The sequence below is a fragment of the Sapajus apella genome, unplaced genomic scaffold (assembly GCF_009761245.1).
Source record: "Sapajus apella isolate SASKATOON/1434 unplaced genomic scaffold, GSC_monkey_1.0 scaffold37, whole genome shotgun sequence".
In the NCBI taxonomy this organism is placed as follows: Eukaryota; Metazoa; Chordata; class Mammalia; order Primates; family Cebidae; genus Sapajus; species Sapajus apella.
Window position 1 is genome coordinate 15,920,777 of NW_022436977.1, and position 16,340 is coordinate 15,937,116.

A 16,340-nucleotide genomic window follows, 5' to 3' on the forward strand; every position below is an offset into this window, starting at 1 on the left:
CACCGACTTGTTATTAACACTAACTAGTAAATTAAAGACTTCAGTTGCTTTAGGTAATCAGGTTCCAAGAAATGAGTTACATCAAGTTTTAAGCACAATTTGGACTTTAAATTATAAACATAACTCAATGGAAAAATAAGGGGGGAAATATGAATTCTCATTATGGAGAATTAGTAATAGCTTGGTTTGTTCAATTTAGGAGAAATGTAGTAAAGGCAAATTTGTATCAAATAAGAGAAGAAAACCTCATTTTCAAATAGTTTAGGTGATCTTTAAAGGCTGGGGTAAAAGCATTCTTGCTATAAATATTGTTGGTCAGTAAAATTAGGTGAAAAAACCAAACCTTTTGAATGCTTGGAATTTAGGAATCAAAAGCAATACCTCAAGTAAATATTGATCAGATCATAATTTTGCATTCACCCAACCTCATTCTCTCTGAGGAGGTGGGCAGGCAAAGGAGAAAATAAGCAAAACTTACACTATTACCATGCATTCGCCCCACAGAAATCACTTCCAGCCTCTGGCTCTGAGTAATTCTGTGAGGTGCTCCAAAATTTCAGAAAGTAAAAGCCATATTCTTGTTTAGAGCTAAAGCCCCGTTTATTGAAGGAAAAACCAAATTGGCTCCTTTTGGTGGTTGCCTCACATGTATCTGCTTTCTGGTTTTTTAGTGATATATCAAATTTGAAAGAGGGAATTCCAGAAGTTCTATCTTTATAGACTTAGATATTCAACTGAGTTTCAAGCAGAGAGCTAGGGAACTTTTGTTGAACCTATATTTGCAAAGCAAACCCAAAATTTATATATTTATTTGGAGTAGCTTTGTGGAGGATAGAGGGGTGAATGAAAATAATGGGAATGGCCGAAGTCCTTCTAAGCAACTTTTGGAGTGGTCTCTGTTATTGGACATAAATTATAAAAATGCTGGAATTTCTATAAATCAACAACTTGTTAATCTAGCTTTATCAGGGAGTGCACTATAGCCCAAAATTAAATTTTCCAGATAACTAAAGCTCACCATTTGAAGCACTAAACCTGTTTAACTACTTTTTTCTTTTTTTTGAGACACAGTTTCACTCTTGTCATTCAGGCTGGAGTGCAATGGCATGATCTCAACTCACTGCAGCCTCCACCTTCTAGGTTCAAGCCACTATCCTGCCTCACCCTCCCCAGTAGCTGAGCCACCACACTCAGCTAATTTGTATATTTTTAGTAGAGATCATCAATTATATAGTGAATTATTTTACTTGAATAAGTGTTAATGTTTTCAATAGCCCTGTTCCCTCAATTTTTTGAGTATACTACAAAACTGCTGTTAATGATGTGTTAAATAATGAAAATTACTAGAACTGCAATCCTATTTTACATATAATTCTAGGCCATTTAGAATCTGGTAAGATTACAACAATAATGTTATCTCCTGTAGAATAAGTCACATGTGTTTCTACCTTAAAAAAATTTTTTTTTGATACATGGATGTTGGGTAAACTGTAAACCAAAATTAAAATATTTTACATATAGGCAAAGGTAAACATTAACCAGACTATAACTGCTCTAAGATCAGTTTAGGCCACATGCTAATAAGCTATTTCAAGAATTTAGTTTTTAGGATTAAGAACTAAATGAGACTTCTACCAAGATAGCCAAATGGGAACAGCTCTGGAGTGCAGCTCCCAGTGAGAGACACACAGATGACTGAACTCCATATTTCCAACTGAGGTACCAGGTTCATTTCAATGGGACTGGTTGGACAGTGGGTGTAGCCCAGGGAGGGCAAACTAAGGCAGGGTGGGGCACTGACCTGGGAAGCGCAGCCAATCAGAGGATCAGGGACTTTACCCACTTGGCATTCCAGATACTGCGCTTCTCCCATGCCCTTTGAAACCCACAGTCCGGGAGAACACCGTCAGGCTGAGAAGTAACACAAGTTGCCAGCACAGATGAGCGGCTGCTCCAGCTGGCCTGGCGCCACAAGTTGTCGGCACAGAACTGGGCAGAGTTTTGGATAGCACCGAGATTGCCTGCAGGATGGATCTATGTGCCCCCTAGAAAGAGGGAGAGGTGAAAACAGGGAGACAGGTGATATGGCTTGGCAGGTCCCACTGCCACAAAGACCAGCAGACTGAAGCCCTCCCACTTGAGAGTTTCACAGCTAGTTCATGAGGTCAAGCTTGAGCCCTGACAGTCAGGCTCCATGAGGGGAAGGGCATCCACCATTGCAAAGACGGTTCGAATCTTACTTGCATAAACAAAAGCCAAAGGAAGCCTACACAGCAGCCAGGCTGAGTCTGAGGCAGCCCAGCAGCACCTCTGCAGGCAGACAAGGGACAGACTGTCTCCTGAAGCAGCTTGCTGACCCCTGTATAACCAAAAAAAAAAAAAAGTCATACAGCAGAGGTGCCTGTTAGAAGGAAAACTAAAAAACAAAAAGAAAAGAAATAGCTTCAACATCAACAGGAAGGATGTCCACTCGGAGTCCCTATCCGAAGTCACCAACTTCAAAGATCAAAGCTAGATAAACCCACAAAGATGTGAAGAAACCAGTGAAAAAAATGATAAAATTATCAAAGATCAGAACACCTCTCCTCTTCCAAGGGATCACAACTCTCACCAGCAAGGGAACCAAACAGGATGGACAATGAGTTTGACGAGTTAACAGAAGCAGGCTTCAGAAGGTGGGTAATAACAAACTTCTCTAAGCTAAAGGAACATGTTCTAACTCAATGCCAAGAAACTAAAAACCTTGATAAAAGGTTAGACGAAATGCTAACTTGAATAACCAGCTTAGAGAAGAACATAAACGACTTGATGGAGCTGAAAAACACAGCATGTGAGCTTCACAAAGCATATAAGTTTCAATAACCAAATCAATCAAGCAGAAGAAAGGATATCAGAGATTGAAGATCAACTCAATGAAATAAAATAAGAAGGCAAGAATAGAGAAAAAAGAGTGAAAAGAAATGTACAAAGCCTCCAAGAAATATGGGATTATGTGAAAAAACCTAAGTACGTTTGATAGGTGTACCTGAATGTGACAGAAAGAATGAATCCAAGTTGGAAAACACTCCTCAGGATATTATCCAGGAAAATTTCCCCAACCTAGCAAGGCATGCCAATATTCAAGTCCAGGAAATAAAGAGAACACCTCAAGAAGAGCAACCCCAAGGCACATAATCATCAGATTCACCAGGGTTGAAACGAAGGAAAAAAAATGCTAAGGGCAGCCAGAGAGAACGGTTGGGTCACCCACAAAGGAAAAACCATCAGACTCACAGCAGATCTCTTGGCAGAAACCCTGCAAGCCAGAAGAGAGTGAGGGCCAATGTTCAACATCCTTAAAGAAAATAACTTTCAATCCAGAATTTCATATCCAGCCAAACTTAGCTTCATAAGTTAAGGAGAAATAAAATCCTTTTTGGACAAGCAATTGCTGAGAGATTTCTTTGCCACCAGACCTGCCTTACATGACCTCCTGAAGGAAGCACTAAACATGGAAAGGAACAACCAGTAACAGCCACTGAAAAAATGTACCAAATGGTAAAGACCAACGACACAATGCAGAAACTGTGTCAACTAATGGGCAGAACAACCAGCCAGTAACAAAATCGCAGGATCAAATTCACAACATAACAGTATTAACATTAAATGTAAACGGCTTAAATGCCCCCAATCAAAAGACACAAACTAGCAAACTAGATAACAAGTCAAGACCCATCATTGTGCTGTATTCAGGAGACCCATCTCACATACAAAGACACCCATAGACTCAAAATAAAGGGATGGAAGAAGACTTACCAAGCAACTGGCAAGAAAAAAAAAGCAGGGGTTGCAATTCTAATCTGTGATAAAAACAGACTTTAAACCAACAAAGATCAGAAGAGACAAAGAAAGGCATTACATAAAGGTAAAATGATCAATGTAACAAGAGGAACTAACTATCCTAAATATATGTGCACCCAATACAGGAACACCCAGATACATAAAGCAAGTTCTTAATGACCTACAAAGAAACTTAGACTCCCACACAATAATACTGGGAGACTTTAACACTAGACTGTCAATATTACACAGATCAATGAGACAGAAAATCAACAAGGATATCCAGGACTTGAACACAGATCTGGACCAAGCAGACCTAATAGACACAGAACTCTCCACCCTAAATACACATAATATACATTCTACTCAGCAGCACTTCACACCTACTCTAAAATTGACCACATAATTGGAAGTAAATCACTCCTCAGCAAATGCAAAATAATGGAAATCATAAAAAACAGTCTCTCAAATCACAGTGCAATCAAATTAGAACTCATGATTAAGAAACTAACTCAAAACCACATAACTACATGGAAACTGAACAAACTATTCCTGAATGATGATTAGGTAAACAATAAAATGAAGGCAGAAATAAAGATGTTCTTCGAAACCAATGAGAGTAAAGACACAACATACCAGAATCTCTGGGACACATTTAAAGCACTGGAGAAAGGGAAATTTATAGCACTAAATGCCCAAATGAGAAGTGAGGAAAGATCTAAAATCAACAGCCTATCATCAAAATTGAAAGAGTTAGAGGAGGAAGATTTAAAAAACTCAAAAGCTAGCAGAAGACAAGAAATAACTAAGATTAGAGCAGAACTGAAGGAGATAGAGACACACACACACAAAAAAAAAAACCTTCAAAAAATCAATAAATCCAGGAGCTGGTTTTTTGAAAATATCAACAAAATAGACAGACCGCTAGCCAGATTAATAAAAAAAGAAAAGAGAGAAGAATCAAATAGATGCAATTAAAAATGATAAAGGAGATATCACCACCGATTCACAGAAATACAAACTACCGTCAGATATTACTACAAACAACTCTGTGCACATAAACCAGTAAACCTGGAAGAAATGGATAAATTCCTGGACACTTGCACCCTCCCAAAACTAAACCAGGAAGTTGAAACCCTGAATAGACCAATAACAAGGTCTGAAGTTGAGGCAGCTATTAGTAGCCTACCAACCAAATGAAATCCAGGTCCAGACGAGTTCACAGCTGAATTCTGTCAACGTACAAAGAGGAGTTGGTACCATTCCTTCTGAAACTATTCCAAACAATACAAAAAGACAGAATCCTCCCTAACTCAATTTATGAGCCCCACATCATCCTGATACCAAAACCCGACAGAGACTCCACAACAACAAAAAAAAAAACTTCAAAAAAAAAAGAAAATTTCAGGCCAATATCCATGATGAACATAAATGCAACAATCTTCAATAAAATACTGGCAAAGTGATTGCAATAGCACATCAAAAAGCTTATTCATCACAAGCAAGTAGGCTTCATCTCGGGGATGCAAGACTGGTTCAACATACACAAGTCTATAAACATAATCCATCACATAAACAGAACCAAAGACAAAAACCACACGATTATCTCAATAGACGCAGAAAAGGCCTTTGGCAAAATTCAACAGACTTTATGCTAAAAACCCTCAATTAACTAGGGATTGATGGAATGTGCCACAAAATACTAAAAGCTATTTATGACAAACCCACAGCCAAAATCATACTCAACAGGCAAAAACTGGAGGCATTACCTTTGAAATCTGGCACTAGACAAGGATGCCCTCTCTCATCACTCCTATTCAATATAGTACTGGAAGTTCTAGCAAGAGCAATCAGTCAAGAAAAAGAAATAAAGGTATTCAATAAGGAAAAGAGGAAGTCAAATTGTCTCTATTTGTAGACGTCATGATTGTATGTTTAGAAGACCTCATCATCTCAGCGCCAAATCTCCTTAAACTGATAAGCAACTTTAGCAGAGTTTCAGGATACCAAATCAATATGCAGAAATCACAAGTATTCCTATACACCAATAACAGACAAATCAGAGAACCGGATCATGAGTGAACTCCCATTCACAATTGCTACAAAGAGAATAAAATACCTAGGAATACAACTAACAAAGGATGTAAAGGACCTCTTCAAGGAGAACTACAGACCACTGATCAAGGAAATAAGAGAGGACACAAACAGATTTTTTAAAAATTCCATGCTCATGGTTAGGAAGAATCAATATTCTGAAAATGGCCATATTGCCCAAAGTAATTTATACATTCAACACTATACCCATCAAGCTACTATTGACCTTCACAGAACCGGAAAAAAACACTTTAAACTTCATATGGAACCAAAAGAGAACCCACATAGCCCAGACAATCCTAAGCAAAAAGAACAAAGCTGGAGGCATCACACTACTTGACTTCAAACTATACTACAAGGCTACAATAATCAAAACAACATGGTACTGGTACCAAAACAGAGATGTAGACCAATGGAACAGAACAGAGGCCTCAGAGGCAATGCCACACATCTACAACCATCTGATCTTTGACAAACTGGACAAAAACAAGCAATGGGGAAACGATTCCCTATTTAATAAATGGTATTGGAAAAACTGGCTAGCCATGTGGGGAAAGCTGAAACTGGACCCCTTCCTGACACCTTACACTAAAATTAACTCCAGATGGATTAAAGATTTAAACATAAGACCTAACACCATAAAAACCCTAGAAGAAAACCTAGGCAACACGATTCGGGACATAGGCGTAGGCAAGGACTTCATGACAAAAACACCAAAAGCATTGGCAACAAAAGCCAAAATGGACAGATGGGATCTAATTAAACTTAAGAGTTTCTGCACAGCAAAAGAAACAATCATTAGTCTGAATCTGAAATCAACAGAATGGGAAAAAATTTTTTTGCAATCTACCCATCTGACAAAGGGCTAGTATCCAGAATCTACAAAGAACTAAAACAGATTTACAAGAAAAAAACAAACCCATTCAAAAGCGGGTGATGGATATGAACAGACACTTTTCAAAAGAAGACATATATGAGGCCAAGAAACATATGAAAAAATGCTTATCATCACTGGTCATTAGAAAAATGCAAATCAAAACCACACTGAGATACCATCTCATGCCAGTTAGAATGGCAATCATTAAAAATCTGGAGACAACAGATGCTGGAGAGGATGTGGCAAAATAGGAACACTTTTACACGTTAGTAGGAGTGTTAATTAGTTCAACCATTGTGTAAGACAATGTGTTGATTCTTCAGGGGTCTAGAAATAGAAATTCCATTTCACCCAGCAATCCCATTACTGGGCCTATATCCAAAGGATTATAAATCATTCTGTTATAATGACACATGCACATGAATGTTCATTGTAGCACTGTTTACAATAGCAAAGACTTGGAACCAACCCAAATGCCCATTGATGATAGACTGGGCAGGGAAAATGTGGCACATATACACCATGGAATACTATGCAGCCATAAAAAAACAATGAATTCATGTCCTTTGTAGGGACATGGATGAACCTGGAAACGATCATTCTCAGCAAACTGACACAAGAACAGAAAATCAGACATCTCATGTTCTCACTCATAGACGGATGTTGAACAATGAGAACACATGGGCACAGGGAGGGGAACATCACACACTGGGGTATGTTGGGGGTTGGGGTCTAGGGGAGGGATAGTGCGGGGCAGAGAGGTTGGGGATGGATGACAGTGGGAGAAATGCCTGATGTAGGTGACGGGGGGATGGAGACATCAAACCACCATGGCATGTGTGTACCTATGCAACAATCCTGCAAGATCTGCACATGTACCCCAGAACTTAAAAAGAAATTCTAGTGTACAAAGTAGGAGATTCTGGCCACAGCTTTCTGCCTAGCTTCCTTTTACTTGTTACACAATTAGCATTATGTGTATAATGGGCACTCTCGCCTTAAACCTGAGATGCTCAGAAACAACTCTGAGGATACTCCAAGGAATATCTCTAAGGGCAAAAAGGTAGACAGCAAAGCCTCCTGAAGCTTCATTCTGTTATCAGAGAGGTCCAGGTGTGTTCTGCCCATGCACAGTGAATCAATTGCTGTAACATGAGTTTTACAAAAGAGAAAAGATTTATTAGCAAAGCTGCTAAACGGGAAGGCAGGAGAACAGCTCTCACATTCTCTCCCTCTAAAATAAGACTTAGGAATATTTCTGGGTTAGGTATATGGGGTGGTCTAAGGTGTGGGGAAAGGTGATTGGCAATGGGGAAAATGAAGTAACAGGTTCATTCTGTACAAGCATAGTTAGGCTTCATAGCATTTTATAGAACTTATGTACAGAAAATCATGTTAGCACAACTGGAGGGTACAGTTTTTGGCCCTCCAAAGGCCACTTGTTGGACACTTGCACAGGCCCAGTTCAAGGGCTGGTGGTCTCAACCAGTTTGAATTGAACAGGAGTTGACTCAAGTTTCTGAAAAACAACAGAAGCATTGTTTTGGTGACTTATGAATGTTATCTATCAAGTAGCCAGTAAAGGTTAAGTTTCAGCATTTAGCAGCATGGCTTTCAGCCTTATGGAAAAAGGGGGGAAAAACAAAAAGCAAGCAGGGCAAGGAGACCTGATCAAATTAACCTCTTGGTTTCAATTCTAGGACAATACTTTGTCAGAAAAGTACAAAATTTGCCCCTGGGCCATTCTTTTCCTGAGTCTCTCACATACACTCAGTCTCTCAAAGGCAAGGAAGTTCACTTCTAGAAGCTTCAAATTCTTCATTTCTAATATAAGTAAATTGGATCCTACAATTTCTAAGGCCCCTTGTTTCTCTAATATTCTGTGATTTTAAAGGAAGATGAAAGACTCCAGAGTCTTGAGTTGAGGTCTTAGTTTGTTACAACCCCACCACTGTTGTTGTGAAGTCCCAGAAAAGGACTATTTTTTTTTTGTCCCCCAATGAATCTTCTATTCAGTGGCTTACCATTTAGTAGTGCATGGAAATATGAAGTATGAGGCCAATTCAGATGGTGGAATTGAAAAATATGTTGCCACATTCATCCCCCAGAAGTAGAAAATAATGGTTGTTGATAATTTATAGGGTCTAAGTATTCTGTTTTTTCTAATTGGGAAAAATTTATGGTTTTAAGTGTCTAAAAAGAATAAAGGCCTATTCATTAACACACATCAACAGAAATATACTGAAAACCATCACCACTTAGTACAAGAAAATGCTAAGGTTTCAGTCAACACCAACATTATACAGCCCAGAACTTCATTATACAGCACAAATGTACAATCATGGCCAAATTTTACAATCAGAATGACTTTATAAGGAACATATGTCTACTCAGTTCATTTCAATAAAGTGAGGAGAACTACAAAACACTGTGGAAAGAAATCAGAGGTGACACAAACAAATTGAAAAACATCCCATGCTCATGGGTTGGAAGAATCAGTACTGTTAAACTTGCCATACTACCCAAAGCAATTTACAGATTCAACGTTATTTCTATCCAATTACCAATGTAATTTTTCACAGAATTAGAAAAAAATATTCTAAAATTCACATAAAACAAAAAGCCCAAATAGCCAAAGAACTCCTAAGTAAAAAGAACAAAGCTAGAGGCATCATATTACCCAACTTCAAACTATACTAGAAGGCTGTGGTAACCAGAACAGCATGGTACTGGTACAATAACAGACACATAGACTGATGGAACAGAATAGGGAACTCAGAAATAAAGCCACACACAACTATGTGATCTCCAAAAAAGTCCGCAAAAATAAGCAATGGGGAAAGGACTCCCTACTCAAGAAATGGTACCGGAATAGCTGGCCAGCCATATGCAGAAGATTGGAACTGGGCCCTTTCCTTTCACCATATACAAAAATCAACTCAAAATGGATTAAATATTTAAATGTAAGACTTCACACTATAAGAATCCTAGAAGAAAACCTAGAAAACGCCATTCTGTACATCAGCACTGGGAAATAATTTGTGACTAAGTCCTCAAAAACAAATGCAAAAAAATTGACAAGTGGGACCTAATTAAAGAGCTTCTGCACAGCAAGAGAAAACATCAACGTAGTCAATAAACAATCTACAGAATGTGAGAAAATATTCACAAACTATGCATCCAATAAAGGTCTTATATCCAAAATCTATAGGAGACTTAAAGAACTGAACAACCAAATAACAAATAGCTCCATTAAACAGTGGGCAAATGACATGAACAGACACTTCTCAAAAGAAGGCATGCAAGTGGCAAACATACATATGCAAAAATGTTTAGCATCACTAGTCATCAGAGACATGCAAATCAAAAACCACCACAATGAGATACCATCTCACTCCAGTCAGGATGACTCTTATTAAAAAGTCAAAAAACAACAGATGCTGGTGAGGCTGCAGAGAAAAGGAATGCGTATACATTGTTGGTGGGAATGTAAATTAGTTCAGCCACTGTCAAAAGTAGTTGGAGATTTCTCAAAGAACTTAAAACAGAACTACCATTCAACCCAGCAGTGCCATTACTGGGCATATACCCAAAGTAAAATAAATTATTCTACCAAAAAGACACATGTACTCAAATATTCATTGCAGCAGCTATTCACAATAGCGAAGACATGGAATCAACCTAGAACCCCATCAACAGCCAACTGGATAAAGAAAATGTGGTTCATATACACCATGGAATTCTACATAGCCATAAAAAAGAACAAACTCATGTTCTTTGCAGCAACATGAATGCAGATGGAGGCCATTATCCTAAGTAAGTAACACAGGAGCAGAAAACCAAATACCACATGTTCTCACTGTAAGTGGGAGCTAAATATTGGGTACTCATGGACATAAAGCTGTCAACAATAGACACTGAAGACTGTAAGAGAAGGGAAGGAAGGGAAGCAAGTGTTGAAAAACTATCTATCACACGCTATGCTCACTATCTAGGTGGCAGGATCATTCATACCCAAAACCTCTACATCATGAAATATACCTGTGTCCCAAATCTGCACATGTACCCCCTGAATCTAAAATAAAAGTTCAAATTATTTTTTTAAAGTGCTTACCAAGCAAAAAATAAATGAATAAAATACTTAGTGGAAAATAAATAAAATGAACATCAGGAGCAGGCCTGTAATAGAAAAAAAGATTTTTTAAAAATGGGCAAACTATATTCAGAGAAAGCGGTAATACTGAAATTTGTTTCACAATGAGATTGGGGCTGTAAGGGAGGACAGTTCATCCCCTATATCTTATTGATGGCAGATGTTTAAGAGCTCCTAGTGTAATACCAAGGCTAAGGTCTTCTTTTAACACAAGTTGAGGAGCTGTCTTCTTGTTAATATTGGCCAGTATTGGCCAATTCCCACTTCAAAAGGGAAGCGCCTACTTTGCCAGATCAGGCATGGGTTAAGGCCAAGGTTAAGACATATCCTCAGGCTGTGCCCAAAACAAACAAGAACCCACTTTCATTAACAGCATACTTGGACATTCTGATTACCATCTTTCTTCTGGGAAGATAGCAGAAGCCAAGCTAACTGCGGCAGCCCACATGCTGCCAGCTACCTCCAAAGCCTCTTAGAAGAGTCTTTAAGGTTCTCAATATATGTAAAAATGAAAGCTGGGTGTGGCAGCTGACACCTGTAATCCCCATACTTTGGGAGGCCAAGGCAGGAGGATTGCTTGAGCCCAGGAGTTTGAAGTTCAAGACCAGTCTGGGCAAGGTAGCAAGATCCTGTCTACTACTCAGGAAGCTGAGGCAGGAGGATCCTTTGTGCCCAGGAGTTTGAGGCCACAGTGAACTATGACCATGCTGCCACACTCCAGCCTGGGTGACAAAGTAAGACCCTATCTCAGAAAAGTAAATATATAATTAAATGAATTTTGGTAATTTTTAATATTTACATTTAACAAGTTGCTGCTTTTAAAACAAACACACACATAAAAGATAATTACAGGATTTATCATACTATTAAATGCCCTATGGTTGTTGTGGTTGAGATAATGGGACACACTTTTAAAGTGGTGTTGTCTCCTTTCAGTCCTCTGAGTGTGACTTCAGACATAATATTCATGTTTATACTTGAGATTCTTTATGATTGGGAAGCCAAGGTCGCACGGTCCCATTGGTTCCTCTGTGAAGGGTACTATTTACTTCCCAAATGTTCCTAATTGAAAATCGTTCCTTAATAATAAGCCTAGCACACTACCTGCTCCAACATATCGTGATATTATAAAAGAGGCAAAAAGACAATTTGCAAGGAACCGAAAGGATTTTAGGATGTAAGTTGATGCCATACTATTGTTAAATATAAAATAATACTTTTTATTGCTGGAAACAATCAGAGAAATCATCTAAACTAAGTTCCTTATTTTAATGATGAGGAGTCATGTCTGAGCATCCTATAGACTGAGATTCTTTTCAGGTAAGTGTCAAAGGTATATGTTGTAATCATGGAGCCATGGCAAATGAGAGAAACAGAAAAAAGGAAGAAAGCTTTTCTTGGTGTGACTGGAGGGGTGCACCCCAACATGAAAAGGCAGGAGCTTCAGGGAATGGAGATTTGAGTATTGTCCATTTACAAAGATAAGCCCTGGAAGACTAGCAGAAAGGTTGCCTGCAGTGGAAGGAGTTCCCTGGAGCTGGGGTGGCCGCTGGGGTGGAGTCAAGCAGGAAACCACGACAGGAAAGTCCTTCCTGAAATGTTTTCTTGGGGGAACATTTTCAGTTATTTGTACTTAATTTAAATGATTGCTTGTGGTCATTTATGGTAATCTTCTGTCCTAGGAAGCCAGGAATGGGTTAATGAGAGAATATCCATCAATTTTTACAAGAACAAATTGGGAGGGTCCAGTGCTTCTATCCATGCTATCAAGGTTACTGCCTTGAGATTGTATTGCCTTTGAGGGGAGGATGATCCTCCCTTTTAGGTGCTTCCCGCTGTTTAAGGAGGACATCCAAGAGAGGTAATGGAGGACCACCAGTTACGTCCTGTCCAGCAGGCAGATCTCAAAGCCTGCACCCCTGCTTTCCAAGGGTCCCCATTCCCTTCTCTCTTGCCCACCCACCCACACACGTATGTGCACATACACACACACATACCCCTTAGACTTCCTGTGCTTAGTGGAAATAACACGGATGGACACTTTTCTAGAGGGCCCCTGTGGTAGCAGAAGGTGGAGTCCAGCTGTGCTCAAGTGTGGTGGGTGATACCTTCAGCACTGTTTGTAAGAGGGAATGTGCTGGGGGATTCTTGACACTAAATAGTGCATAGGAAGGGAATGAATTGGCTTGTAGAGGGCTTTTACTAACACGTGTATGTCAGTAAATTGTTGATTTCTTCTTTCCCAATTAGTAACGCCTGCATTATTTTAAAATTTAACTTCCAACTTTGACTTTATAGGGAAAAGCATAGAATTAATGAAGAAATAAAACATCTAAAACGGCAGCAGGAAAGAATTGACAAGGAGCTTGATAGGTTTGTCTCTTATTCAATTTTGTAGTGCTTAAGATCATCTTTAGTTGAAGAGATGTGTTACATAAAACCACAAAACTGCAAAAAGGTTTTCTAGTTAACACTTAATCTGGAGTAATTTTAACTTCCTTTAATCACAAAATCATTTACTCTGCTAATTTACTTAATTGCTAAACATTATCATCATCTGTTTTTACTCCTCCAGCCATAGGACTCAAGTTCAAGCCCTTTTGAAAATAAACCTATAAGCCTGCCCCATCCTATGGAAGTTGTAAACTAGAAAAACAACCGATTTAGCTGGTCTCTCTTGGGCTAGTTTTTTATTTCTCTTCTTCCTCTGCTGTTTCCCCTTTGCATACAGACATTTTTCCTCAATGAAGCAAGAAAAATTGGGCTCATTTATTTAAGAAATTATAAGAAAACCTATATTGAGATTACTTTATAGTAATACTACTTCCAACACACCCGCAAGCACATGCAGAATAAGAAGTATCAGACTTACCTATGTAACAAACCTGCATGTTCTGCACATGTACCCCAGATCTTAAAGTATAATAAAAAAAAAAAGAATTATCAGACAAGTCCAGCCCTTCAAAGAAGCCCCCCTAGGGAGACTATAGCTTTGTGCAGTCACAGTTCATACTTCTCAATACTATTTTAGAACTTACAAAGCTAGTTTTCCAGGCACATGAGAAAAATCAACCCACTGCTTTAGGATCTTATCTCACTTTTCACCAAAAACTTCACCACCCAGTTTTCTGCTTCACAACACCTGTTATAAGGTTCCATTCTGGGTGAGTGTTACAAGTTTCCAAAAATCAAATGTGGACCAGAGTTTTCACCACTGAGAATACACAGAAGAATGTAGGGCAATTCTCAGAGTAACTCACAAGAAGTGTTCAAATATGTTTAATGCAATGACACATTGTTGAAAAAATACATATTTGGATATATAAATCCCATGTGCTTGTTAAAGTTATAGGCACAGTGTATGAGCTTCCATTTGTAATCTTCAGAAGAGATATTCTTGAGAGGAAAGGCAATCAGAAAGAGGAAGGATTTGTGATGATATAAAACTTCATGAATATACTAAAACCACTGAACTGTACATTTTAAAGGATGAATTTTATGATATGTAACATATATCTCAATAAAACTGTTATTTTTTAAGAGGGTAGATTGTAAATTAAAAGAGTGACTTGGAAGAGGGAGTGATTTTAACTAAGTGAGATGAGACAGATTCTGAGAGTAATGTGCAGCTCAAGGAGATTCTAAGAAGGTGTTACTGAGAAATGGCACTATAAGAGCCAGATTTTAGATAAGCATGGAAGGAAAAATGTGAGACCTGAAGAGCAGTAAGTGAGAAGAAAATCCAGCTTGAAAGACAAAATAAGCAGAGAGAGAATGAGTGAGGGGACATGTGTCAGTCACAGAGCACAAATGTAAGAGAACCTCGACTGAGTAATCCCACTCTGCCTTCAGAGGTAGCCGAGTCTAAATGCTGAAGAATCCTCAAATAGGCCTTGCAAGGGGTTAGCGCATCTAAACTTTCTGCCTCAACAAAGTGTATTTGGGATTTTCAGAAAATTTTACTTCCTGCCAATTTCATGGAAAAAATAGTTTTTAAATACTTGAAAATTTCCAGTGAAATTAATAGCCTTATATATCTTTTATTCTGCTTCTCTTTCTCTCATCTGTGTTACTTTTACTAATATTTCTTCTAGTTTCAAGTTGCTATCCTTCCTTGCCTAGCCTACCATTGCTTCTCCCCTTATTCTTAGATCTCTGGAAAGGTTCCTGCTGCTTCCTGAATTCAATCATTAAAGTCCTTCATAAATATTTCTTGAATGAATACTTGGTGACAGAAACCATGAGATTCCTGGATCCCTGCTTGCAATGAGCTTACAGTCTAGCAAGTACTCTCACCCAGTGGCCTTTTCCATCTCCCTCTCTTTCTTTCCTGTATCTCTCCCTTGTCAGTCTCTTTTACTCTTCTCTCCCGACTGTCACTCCTTAAAGTCTGAGCTAGAGCCTCATGAGCGGAATCAGTTAAAGCGATACTGTGTGAACAATCTAACTGAAGAGGATGTACCATTGCTGGGACGAGAACCACACACAGTGGGTGGAATTGAGGGCTTGAGTCACAGTGCTTGGGTTCAAACTCTCTCCTTGCTAGGTGTATGACTGGTGTGTCTGTGTGTGTGTGTGTGTGTGTGTGTGTGTGCGCGCGCACACGCACACGCACGCACGGGCAGCAGGAGCAGGTGTCTGAACCTATCTGAGCCTGTTTCCTCATTTATAAAATAGGATAATAGTAGTATGTGCTTCAGAAGTTTTAAGAGTAATTGAATTTATATATGTAAAGTGCTTGGCAAATGCCTCACATATTAAATTCTTAATAAATGTTGGCTATTAGGTGGTGTCAGTATAAGGACAATTAGTTTGGTTATTGATTTTCTTTATTCCATGATTAGACTCCAAGCAAAGGCTACCAAGAAACCTGATGAAGTTAAACATGACTTTGAGAAGTTCCTACATAAACTGGTATGTTTTCTTTCTGAAAATAATTGAGAATTCTCTCTCTAGCTTCTCTTATATAGACTAGACAATATTTCATAAGCAATATATTGTGGCACACCCAAATTACAGTGGCAGAAGAGACTACATTCTTGTCATTTAATCATCTACATGCACATGTAAGATAATCTCTGTTTTACATATTTAGTGACAATTCATGTTTATTTTCCCCATTTCAAGCTTCTGACCAGGAACAGTTTATGCAACTGAAAAGCTCAAATGCAGTTAGAATTACAAACTAATCGCTGATGTTTGAAGTTGTATTTTGTTTTTCATTAATAATTCAACAAAATCATATTGCATACCATCAGCTGTGTTAGATGAATAGTCCCTGCCCTCAACTAATGAAAACACAGGCAGAGTATGATAAGGTTCTAAACAGGACTCAAGTATGAGAAAGAAAAGAAGGAGCCTGTTTTATCTTTCTGATTTTCCTTGTCAACTTCTCTT

At 38.5% G+C, this 16,340-nt stretch overlaps 1 protein-coding gene across 1 annotated transcript in view; it reads left to right on the forward strand.

The window, feature by feature from the left end:
* The window catches only part of FAM227B (family with sequence similarity 227 member B), a 287,158-nt gene that overhangs the window by 262,388 nt on the left and 8,430 nt on the right, over window positions 1-16,340 (forward strand). The window contains exons 14-15 of the mRNA XM_032297820.1: window positions 12,043-12,120; window positions 15,788-15,857. Coding sequence (XP_032153711.1) covers window positions 12,043-12,120; window positions 15,788-15,857 — 148 coding nt within the window. The remainder of the gene's footprint in view (window positions 1-12,042; window positions 12,121-15,787; window positions 15,858-16,340) is intronic.